Source organism: Perna viridis, chromosome 15, assembly GCF_037379345.1.
Source record: "Perna viridis isolate PV_CMFRI_1.1 ecotype Kerala chromosome 15, ASM3737934v1, whole genome shotgun sequence".
NCBI classification, from domain to species: Eukaryota; Metazoa; Mollusca; class Bivalvia; order Mytilida; family Mytilidae; genus Perna; species Perna viridis.
The window spans coordinates 17,761,828-17,773,744 of NC_142459.1; the positions used below are offsets into that span (position 1 = coordinate 17,761,828).

Below are 11,917 nucleotides of genomic sequence, written 5' to 3' on the forward strand. Positions count from 1 at the left end.
GACATGATTCCTTAAACACCTGTAACCACATGAAAATTATGGGTATGGTTTTCAGATTTGGATACATAAATTTGAATAGTACAAATTACATTAAAAATGTTATAGTGTACAAAGGAGAAAAAATGGGAAAAATATACTTTGCTGATTTGTTTGCTTGTTTGTTTGTTTTTTTTTCAGATTGTATTATCAGATTTAAGGGGAAGAATGTTAATCCTTAACACGTGTGCGTTAAGTCCCTTTTTTGAAAATAATCTAAACAAAGGTACGGTCAAGAAATCGTGACCCAAATATTTTTTTTTCATTTATTACACCTACATGTAGTATATTTAGTACAAATGACAATTTGTCCGTTGTAAGCATGCATTTTTTATGTATGCGAACAGTATCTTACTAAACTGTTATATTCAGAATACAAGTTAATATTTAAATTTTGTTGTCATTTTAAGGTTGAATCACATTTGAAAATGCAAGGACGATTGACACATTTAAGGGGAAAAATGATAGTACTTGATACATGTGTGTAATGTCCATTTTTTAAAAAAAAATATCTAAACAAAGTTGTGCGATAAGGAGACGTGACGCATTCTTTTCTTTAAATCATGGTTAATTCGATTTATTACACCTAAATAATATAATAAAATGCCCCTTGAAGTTTCTTACGTTGTTAAATTGATTAAAAATCGCCGATGACCCAAGCTATACGAATTATAGTTAGCCGTGTTACGTCCTTAGATCTTAACTCATATATAGACTGGTTAAAATGCTTCTGATTTTTTCAACTACAAGTGAGAATTATAAAAGATCCTTAAAGTGTACCTGCTTATATTCCTTTTCTTTCCCTTTTTGATCATAGTTGATTTTAGTGACATAATCTAAGATTTTAAAATTACAATAGCAAAGTCAGACGGATTGTACAGTTGTTTGAGCAACATATCTAAAATGCATAATTGGCTAATCTAAAAACAACATGTTTACTAATTGCTTTATATCATCTTTTACACTGTTCTTGATATTATTTAATCTTCATAACTACATTACCTAATTTGTAAATTTTACACAACAGTCCAAATAAAAAGTCACACAGGGAAGCATGTATAATGAATAGCAATATCAAGGTAACAACTGGAAATTTGGAAACTACTGCAAAAGTCCTGACTTGGTACAAGAAACATCTGTTTCTTTTTATTGTATTATATGAGTGATACTTAGATATTCGGTCAAAAGATGTGTTAATTCCCTGTAAATATGTGAAGTTGTACTCAATGTATTCTTCATTCCGTCACATTTGTCATGACAACGTTGAACTCGTGTTACAACTTTTTTTTATTTTAATATTACAAAGTTACAAAGTAGACCTGCAAGTTAACTTGGGATTGCCTTTTTTAAATATTTAATATATATATATACATCTGTGGCAACATCCCTTCAGCACTTGCGTATGGAGTGTTTATAACACAACTCATACGTTATGCCAGAAATTGCCGTAACTACGCAAACTTTTTGTATCGCGCTAGACTTCTCACAATTAGGCTTCTAGAACAGTTGCTACAAAATTGAAGTCATTACACAGAAATTTTATGGTTGTCATCATGAACTCGTTGATCGTTACGGTGTATACATCTGCACCATGAAAACTGATTTGTATAGTTATCCTTTCTTCTTTCGTCTACCCCGGACTTTTTTGTGCAACTCGGCGTGTTATTATAGAAAGGTGGAAGACGTTTACCCTAAAGGTGCACCTGCTCCATGCTCCCAGTTTTTAGTGCAGTCGTTTACTATTGTTTCTTGAATATATTATTTTAGTTAATTTATGGTTTGTTTTTGTTTTTTTTTGTTTTTTGTTTTGTTGTTGTGCTTGTGTGTTTTTCATGTCTGGGTTTTGTCCCTGGACTATATTCTTTATATGAATTCCGCTATAATCTTGGTTCCCTTGCTTAAACTAAATGAGTAATTAAAATACCTTAATCAACTGTAAAATCAATGTAAAATAAATTATTCTATTAATAAATATCATGAAAAATGCTAATCGTGCCATTAATTAATTCTAAGAACTATAACTATCCTTATTTCGTTAGTATCGTACAAATATTGCCTTTACAGTGGCAACCTTTTGACTTTTGAAAAAAAAAATAGGAAACGGACGTTATGGCGATCTTCATTATTGTTATACGATAAATTAAGATACAATTTTTCCATTTCCATTGTTTTTTTTTAATTAAGGAATGGCTATTATATTATTTTTCTGTCGTCATGAATTAATAAACTTAATTAGGTGGCCAAACTAAATAACATGCGTAGCTGGTTATTTCCAATAGAAGGTTTTCATATTTGCTTATCAATTTTTGTCAAATGACGAACGCAAACAATGAACACACGAAAACCTGGTTGGCAGTCTCATTTGGAACAGAACATTACATGAAAAAAAATTCTTAGAATATGAAAACTATTTTCACTTCGGTAATGATAGCTTCAATTACTCAAATATCAAAAGTTGAAGTCTACAACTGTCTATTGTTCCAAACGGACAATCAGTCAGTTTCTTCGTTTTGAGAGTTACTTCCCTTTGTTAAAAATTAAAAAGAACGAAGTCCAATCGGGAATATGAAAAAGGTCTATTGCGGACAATGGGCTAATAATTAATGTAATTCTAAATAAAATGAAAAAAAATAAAACATTAATTGATTTTTATAAAAAAAAAATAAATAAAAAAAAAAAAAAAAACGGTAACAAGTTAGCAATAAAAAATATGGTGTTTGAGATGATGTATAACTTGTTTTGTCCAAACAGAGAGCATATTTATTTACTTCTGAAATCAAATTATCACGCAATCAACAGTGTTTATAAAAATATAATGTTTATTTTGAATCGTCATTTTTTTAGTTTTGGTTGGAAACAACATCCACCGCTTTTCTACATCACAAATGTTAATCTCCTTGAATTCTTAACAACCCTTACCTTTGTAGTGTATTTGACTTGGACCAAAATTAACCAGATGATGGCGACGTCGAAGTCAAAACAAAAACAACAGATTAATACGAAAAAATGCATTCTGAGTAATGCGTATTATGTAGAGAATTGAAAAAAAGACCATTACTTTTTTCCTTTAATAATATAATAAGCTGTCGAATCCTCTGCAAAATGGAAACAGTTCTAATTTGTGACTACTTTGATTTACCCAATAACAGTTGATGCACCATATATCACTGTATAAACACTTATTAGTATTGATAATTTGCCGTGTTTGACAACGATCACTTACAATGCAGGTCGATCTTCCGTATATTTGTTATGTTAACAATCATATTTAAATATAACGAACAAGTGAACTTTCATAAGTAGCTTTCCGAGTATTCATTCAGGTTATGACTGTTGTGATTCACAAGGAACCACATAAATGTCAATACATACTACATGACACAGAGCCACTTTTGTTTTATTCTGTTATTGTGTAAATATTGATGGATTAGCCTATTGTGTTCTGCAATATAAGGTAATATATATATTCAGATGGGATTATCTTTGCTTTAACTTTTAAGTACCACTCTGTGTATGAATCATGCAATGGGTGGCGCATCTTTTTCTTTTTTTCTCAAGTTACTCAGTTTTTTGCGTCAATTATATTAAGTAAATCTAGAAAATAACTGCAAAGTTACCTAAATTTACCATGAAGCATCTGTGACCAAGATATTTATTGACCGTTTATGGAGGGAAAACGTGCAAAAAATTTTCCAACATTTTTATAGTGCTCTTCGACTAAATTGGACCTTTTAATATATTAAAAAGGGCTAATTTTACAGACAGTTTGATGGTTTTTTCTGGAAGTTATGATGTTTTAATACTTGGTAAATACACTATAATATCTGCGTTTATATCTTCATGTGTTACATTTAACACATAATTTCCGATTCTTAGAAGGAGAAGTACTTAAATCTGTATAATGTGCTAAACTGTGTAATTCAATATAACCGAAAAAAATGATATCTATTATATAACTAATCTATCTATATTTATTTATAAAGGGGATGACTTCTATATTTTTTTCGGTCTATAAAGAAATAATTGTAGCAGGTGTGTACAACGTGCACTGAGGTTATTTCAAATAGACCGGATAATGTAACAATCCTTCCTTATATTTTTATTTTTATAAAAAAAAAAGATTGATGACGTCACCGCCATATACAAAATTTGATCTTTGAGAAGATGGACATAATTGTTCGTCCAATCAGAAAACGTGTTACTTATGAATTGATATTATAAATAAATAAGTCTTCATAGGTATGTATATCTTTTTAATGTGTTATTTGTTGTGATATCTGTGCTGCCTTGCCAACCGTACACGGCTACGTGATAACTGTATTTTCCATGAAAAAGGTTGCTGCGATGGTGCTAATATTAATATTTGTCTTTCTACAATTAACGCCAATGTTTGTTGGTCTAAAATAGTACTACAATAGTGATGGTGAAAAGTCAACAATTCAATACCGTTTTCTTTTAGTCTACAATTGCAAATATTGTTAACGTGAAATTCATGTTAATCGAGCTTCACGTGAAATTCATGTGAAATTCACATGAAATTAACATGATTGTCATGTGAAATTCACAAAACACAAATTTTATGTGAACATTTCGTGTGAATTTCACGTGAACTCTGTCACTTAGTTTATTTGCTCAATTTGGGTGAAAATCATCTGAAATATGTGTGAAAATCATGGGAAATAATTTTGCCTGTGTATCTTTAACTGTAAATTGAATTATATATCCTCCAATCGGTAGTCATTTTGTCCATTTGTAGCTAATTTAGATGTATGTCCTTTCAAAACTAATTCCGATAGTCCTTTTTGATAATTAAGCGAGTGTTTGTTATTGTAAATTTGCTATACTAAAAGTATTTTACATTTTTACAACATTTTGATTGTAATATTTTTGCATTTTTTGCAAGTTTATTTAACAAATGTTTCGTTTATGCATACTTTAAACTTTTTTTTTCGAAAAGATTCTAATTATATATATTGGAAATTCGAATATGCTGTACACATGAATCAAGCAGTGTGACCTATCATAAACATTATATCAAATGATGTAGGAAGACCTAAGTCAGAAGAATAATTATATAAAAAAAACATCACCCAACAATGATCGAGAAAGGAAGCCAAAGCCATCACCGAATACATAAACGTGTTTGAAGAAGTATCAATATATATGTTTGAAGTATTGCTACACAAAAAAAAAATGTTTTTCTTTGAATACTGAACTTAACGCTCTGTAAATACACGTTTCATTGTATTTGAATTGTAGATTAGGTCCCATATTTGTGAAACTTCGAAGTCACATATCGTGACTAACATACCCTTGGATTGCAAAGACAAACAAAGGATAAGTACAGCGGTAACGTAAGTAATTTTGTTATTTGTAAGGTTTTACATTTGGTTGATGTTATTGCCAAAGAAGAATATCTAATTCAATTGTTGATTGTGAACATTTATATATGACAGATTACACAGTCTTCGGTGGTGATCTTGTTTTTAAAATGTCTTTGTAATTAGAAAATACAACAAGTACAATGTCAGAATCGAATGTCTAGTAATTCAAGTATTTCTTTTACATAAAACTACTTTAACAGTAAATCCTTCAGAAGACCCAACAGACAAATTTGAAGAAAACAAATAAAACGAATCAGTAATATCTTTTTTTTATAATCAGAGAGACATTCTAAAATCGACGACATACATTTATTTTGAATTAGCAATATGTGTTTATAGTTTTATAGGTTAATTGCATCTTATGTTTTTATATGGAAAGTATACGAAATGTCTGATGTAAAAACCGACAATCTTTACCATGAGCCCATCGACGGCACCGATGGAAACGTCTATTCCACTTTGAATGTAAGCGATCTACTTGAAAATAATGCAGTGTCGAATCGGGAAAACACTCAACAAAAGTGGACATTCAGAAAATATTACCAGATTGGTGGAATCTATCTTACTGTTGTACTGATAACTGTTTGTGTAGTCACATTAAAAGCAGGTAATATTAATAAAAAAAAGTAATCAAGGGACCTAATATTATAGCAGAATTCAAATTTAATCCAGGAACAAAGACTAGTCGAGGAAAACAGCCACGCATAAAAATGAACATAATATAACCAAAATAACACGTACAAAGCAACAATACCTAATGAGCAACTCCCATCCAACAAAAGACAAAATGAACTAAGTGCACGGATAGAGTAAGCACTTTCTTAATTATACCCGCCAAGTTTTTAATAATGTAGCGACGTAACATTCATTATAAAAATGTTAAAATTTTATTACTAATATCACATATAAATCGACATGAAGGTTGATTCTGACTTTATGTTTACAATTGTATGATTCAGTGCTAAATTTGAGATTGGAAACAAAATCAATTGTAAGAAAAATGCAAAACACAACAAACAACAGGAATTTTGACAGTTCTAACATCGTTGGGAATTTTTCAGACCCTTATATATATTCAGTTCAACAATTGGATTATTGCTTCCTTGCTTGACGGTCACGTTAAGTATGTATGTGTGTGTTGGGGGTGGGGGTATACCTGGTAATGAAGTATCCACCTTCCCATTCCCACCGGGACAGTTGTGGGAAAACACAATATAATGTTCTATTACATTGTTGTTAAGCCAATTCTCAGGAAAAAATAACTCTTCTGATCTTAAAACCTTTCAGAGGTTGACAACGTAAAGACAAAATTTGAGATGTTTGAATATAATCAAGGAAATATTTCAGGTATACAATTATTAATGTTCTTTGTACCTTAGTCTGTTTCTAAGTTGAATGAATAAAAAATTAGACATTACTCATCGATCTAGTAAGTTATTTAATTATTTTAAGAAAAAACGATTAACTTTTTTTGCCGAATTTATAGACAATCATTTATTTTTTTAAGATATTTAAATAAAAGAATTTTCTGTTAGTATTTAAAGAGTAAATTATGTTTGTACGAATTTGACAACCTGGTAAAAAAATAACCATTTATACATATAAATATAAAACAAATACATACATTTCTCAGACAATGTCAATTAAAACTAATTTTATAACATAATGCGATGTTTAGATTTTTATATATGTAACAGTCAGTGTTAAGCAATTTTAACATGACATTATTGAGACTGATGATTTAACCATTCCAGACAAAATAGATGATCTTGAAGCCCGAATTGAACAAATAAGAAATTCAGAAATTGGTAATGTATAAATTTCATTCTGATTCACACCTTGTAATTTTATATAAATAAATCAAATAGAAAAGGATGGCAGGTTAAGAAAAAAAAATGGTTAGTTGTTTAATTCAGTCGTCGCGTAATTTGTCCATATTTAATGAATCATTAAGAAGACAGTCACCTTTTTTAAAATTTTTCTTGCAATCAATGAATTGACATGTCACACATAACACAATAACGACATTTCTCAACGACAGAAAGTTAGTGTGCTTAGATTTTATTTAAGTGTCTTTCGATTTATTTGCAATAATACCTGAAAAAAAATACATCACCAAAGAAATATAACTATTAAACATAAGTGTCTGTTTTGTTTGAAGTATGAGTGATGCTGGTATTATTTGTGTCATTCATTTCGCTACGATTCCACAGTATTTGATGATATTGAATTGATATATCAATTGAGTATAAACTATTGACAGCTAAAATGAACAGTATATCAATTTATAAGGTCAAATATGTCCTATAACTACATTGAACATTTATGTTTATACCAATTACTTTAAAGGGTGTGAAATCGGGTGGACTTCATTCCTCGTGAACTGTTATTATATTACAGCAGAATCTTTAGAGTGGGAAGCCGCAAAGGTTTGTTTTATATTATAACCAGAATTATATAGTTTAAATTTCTTACTGACCATGGTGACATAAAACGAACACGATGCGCGATTGACCGCGATTGGCGTGCCTTACACAAACGACTTGATTATCTGTGACGACATTAAGCAATGTAGACCAGCTCGATTAATATTGGGATAAAAAGGATTAAGTTAGCCTTTGATATAGTAATCTCTTACTTCTTATTAGCAACTTGGTGGGTGTTTTAGAAAAGCAGAGGACGCTTACCCTGCATGTGAACCTTGTCAATGCTCACAGTTTCTAGTGGAGTCGGAGTAGCTCATTTACTTGTGTTACTTTGCATGTATTATCCTGGTTATTTCATGTTCTTTGTTGTAAGTGTCCATGTCTTGTCTTTGGTCTGAATAACATTCTTTCAATTTCCGCTAAAACCTTGGTTCCCTTGACTACTCCATTACTAATCCTAACGAAATATTCACCTGAAAAAAAGTGATAAATATATGGTAAAAAGTTACATGTTTTATTCTAGAACTTCTTATTACAGGGACATATCACATATGTCATATGCAAGTTGACAAGTGAATACATTGAGGTTTATTAAATACAATTGCATATCAGAAGCTGTCCTAGAGAGTTTAACGATGTATTTATGATCTAATCAAATTTACTTATATTCATTAAATATACCAATTCATGGGTATTTATGAGCTTTTCTAAGAGTTGGTATAAAGAGCTCTTCAACATTATGTGCTTCTTATTTACATGATCAATCATTACAATATTCAATACCATATTCAACATAGAAAAAATTCCAGTACCAAAAATAATTCACTATTTAGTATATGTCATTATTTATTTACTTTAAAGACGTAGACCTAGAGTAAGGGACATAATTCTTGAAATCAGTAATATGTTTGTATCATGTTCAATTTCACCAAAGCCTATCAAGCTTCCATTCGAAACAGAATGAAATCAGTCAAAGTTACTTTGATACCCACATAAGATGTAAAATGGTGAATACGAACGTTCCGATGATTTTTAAGAGTTGTGTCCCTTATCCTAGGTCTACCTCCTTAAGGTATCTTTCATTATGCAATAAACACTATTTACAGAACAAATGTAAAACATTGTCTGGAGATCTTGTGAAGATAGAATCAAGAAGTATGAATGATTTTCTTGTTGATGAAATCATCAGAAGAGGTAATGATAATGTTTAATAGTTTTCTTAAATACCAAGTGTTAACCACCCCACCTGCACACATATGTAAAAACGCATTACGTCACTGAAAACAGACATGTATAAGTCCTATCAACAACCATAAGAGTTTAAGTCGAATGATTGACACAGAAGAATTTATCAATTACAATTATTTTTTGTCAATACGTAAACAGATATTGTTCATTTGGTTTGTGTTTTCAATAAATTTACATTTTTATTAACTTATCTGACTCCTATGAAAAATTTCGGCGAATGTTTCTATAAAGACAGAGAACGTTTTACCTCCCAGTACACCTGGTCCGATCCATAATTTTAGTGTGGAATCCGATTTGCTAACTTACATTTTGTACTTTTGTTACTTTGTATGTGATATTTTAGTTATTTCACGTTCTTTGTTGTGTGTGTCTATTTTCTATGTCTAGTCCTTTTCCCTTGTTACCATTTTTTGGATTCCCGATAGAATCTTGGTACCCTTAATTACTCCTACTCAACATAAACCGTTCAAAAGGTATACAAATGAATCTGGTGAATGTATTGGTTAAACAATTTAATGCGAGTTTTAATGTAATAAACGATTTATGCATTACCAAATAATTATTTTATTCTAGATAGTCACACAGATTATTGGATTGGTCTAAACGACATACAGCAGGAGGGTTCTTTCAGTTGGGTTTCCGACAAAACACCGATTCAGTATCAAAATTGGACTCAAGACGAGCCGAATGATGGTGGAGAAAACAGTACGCAAGACTGTGTACAACTATGGCACGAAAAACAATTTTATTGGGATGATGACTGTTGTGAATACAAAAAGGGATTTATTTGTGAAAAACAGATGAATTTATTGATCATTTAATTACGGGATGGCTTAAAGAAGGAAAGACATAAGTTGATTAAAAAAAACGAGAAAAAAAATAACTAAAAAAAAATAAAATAAAAATTAAAATAAAATAAAAAGAAATAAAATTAAAATAAAATTAAAAAAATAAAAAAAAAACAAAACAAAACAAAAAATTACCTCATCCATGTAGTTATTTTTATATTGTTTTACTTGACTACACAACGTATACGGATTTACTTGTCAGAGAAAATAATAGACTTCTCGACACAATGAATCTGTTTAATCTCGCTAATGTGATCAAGAAAGCAACAAGAGTAACTGACCAACGTAGATCTTTATTAGACCCTATACTTATTAGTGATACATTGTCGTACAGCTTTTCTGATGTTTTTGATGTTCCGAGATCAATATCGGACCACGATGCAGCTGTAGTATACCTACTGTGCCCACATAAAGAATCCGTAGCCTTTAAAAGACATATTTGGTTGTATGATAAAACGAATAAAGAAAAGTTTTCAGCTGATTTACAGGCTCTGGATTGGAATGCCCTCCTTCCCGACGGTACAGATGTAGATCAAATGACTGATATATTTACAGAAACATTTCTGGCCGTCGCGGGGAGGTCCATTCCAACTAGGGAAGTTACCATCAGACGAAATGACAAATCGTGGTTTAATAACGAATTAAGAAGGGAAATAAGAAAACGTGACCGTTTACGGAAAAGGGCATTAAAATCAAAAACCGACGATGACATTCTTAAGTACAAGAGGCAGAGAAATAGAGTTAATAATCTTAAAAAATCAGCAAAAGAAAAATTTGAAAGTAATTTGGACAATTACATTTTAGAAAATGTTAACAACCCCAAAGCGTACTGGAAAATAATGAAAATGTTGATTAAGTCAAACAAAGGTTCCAACTCTATACCCCCACTTCAGAATATTATAAACGATCAGGATTTAAATGATATAGCATATGCAGATGACGAGAAGTGTGCATTACTAAATAAATATTTCTGTTCAATCACTAAATTGGATGAAGAAAATCATCAAGTCCCGGAATTTCAAAACCGAACAAATCATAAATTATCGGACGTACATATAGAAGAGTCTGAAATTATTGATATTATTAAGGTTCTAAAACCAAATAAAGCATCTGGACCCGATGTTATCAGTCATAAAATGCTTCAGCTGTGTCCTGATAAAATCGCTCTCCCATTGCAGAAAATTTTTAATAAATCTATTCAGCAATGCAAATTTCCTACTAGTTGGAAATTGGCAAATGTGACTGCTCTCTTCAAGAAGGGTGATACATCTTTACCATCCAATTATAGACCCATATCATTAATAAGTTGTGTTGGAAAAGTAATGGAAAGAATAATTTTCAAATATGTGTACAACCATCTTCACAGCAACAATCTCATCTACAAATATCAATCTGGTTTTCTTCCAAAACATTCGACTGTCCACCAACTACTTGAAATTTATAGTAACATCCTAAATTCACTTGAGAAAAAAGAAATTAACTGTTTTGTTTTTTGCGATTTTTCCAAAGCTTTTGATAAAGTCTGGCATAAAGGTCTTATGTGTAAGCTAGATTCGTATGGTATATCAGGAAATCTTGTTAACTGGTTTAAAAGTTATGTATTAGATAGACGTCAAAAGGTGATTCTAAACACATCATCCTCTAACAGCTGCTCTCTGTCGGCTGGAGTTCCTCAGGGCTCGGTCCTCGGTCCTCTCCTTTTTATAATATACATAAACGATATTGCAGGGAATTTGACATCTCTGTGCAGACTGTATGCAGATGACACTTCTTTCAGTTACTCTGACTCTGATAGAGAGCAGATATTGTCTGTTATCAGTCATGATTTGGTGGAACTGGACAAATGGTCAAACAAATGGCTTATGTCATTTAATCCGGACAAAACTGAGATTATGGTATTTTCAAACATCGAAAAGCCTGATTTTAATTTCTCCTTAAACGGTACAAGCGTTCCAATCACAGATTGTCACAAACA

At 30.9% G+C, this 11,917-nt stretch overlaps 1 protein-coding gene across 8 annotated transcripts in view; it reads left to right on the forward strand.

Annotated features, from left to right (window-relative positions):
• The window catches only part of LOC148597296 (perlucin-like protein), a 16,165-nt gene extending 6,111 nt beyond the window's left edge, over nucleotides 1–10,054 (forward strand). For 3 of the 8 annotated variants that reach the window (XM_088562899.1, XM_088562901.1, XM_088562900.1), the window contains 7 exons: nucleotides 5,296–5,390; nucleotides 5,800–6,027; nucleotides 6,708–6,767; nucleotides 7,175–7,228; nucleotides 7,770–7,849; nucleotides 8,953–9,040; nucleotides 9,668–10,054. In XM_088562899.1, the coding sequence (XP_088419025.1) occupies nucleotides 5,808–6,027; nucleotides 6,708–6,767; nucleotides 7,175–7,228; nucleotides 7,770–7,849; nucleotides 8,953–9,040; nucleotides 9,668–9,915 (750 nt within the window). In that variant the 5' untranslated portion in view covers nucleotides 5,296–5,390; nucleotides 5,800–5,807 and the 3' untranslated portion in view covers nucleotides 9,916–10,054. Of the gene's footprint in view, nucleotides 1–177; nucleotides 263–2,432; nucleotides 3,491–3,559; nucleotides 4,372–5,295; nucleotides 5,391–5,759; nucleotides 6,028–6,707; nucleotides 6,768–7,174; nucleotides 7,229–7,769; nucleotides 7,850–8,952; nucleotides 9,041–9,667 lie in introns of those variants that run through there. The other 5 variants (XM_088562902.1, XM_088562907.1, XM_088562903.1 and 2 more) reach the window with 5 other exon arrangements.
• The last annotated feature ends 1,863 nt before the right edge of the window (nucleotides 10,055–11,917 follow it).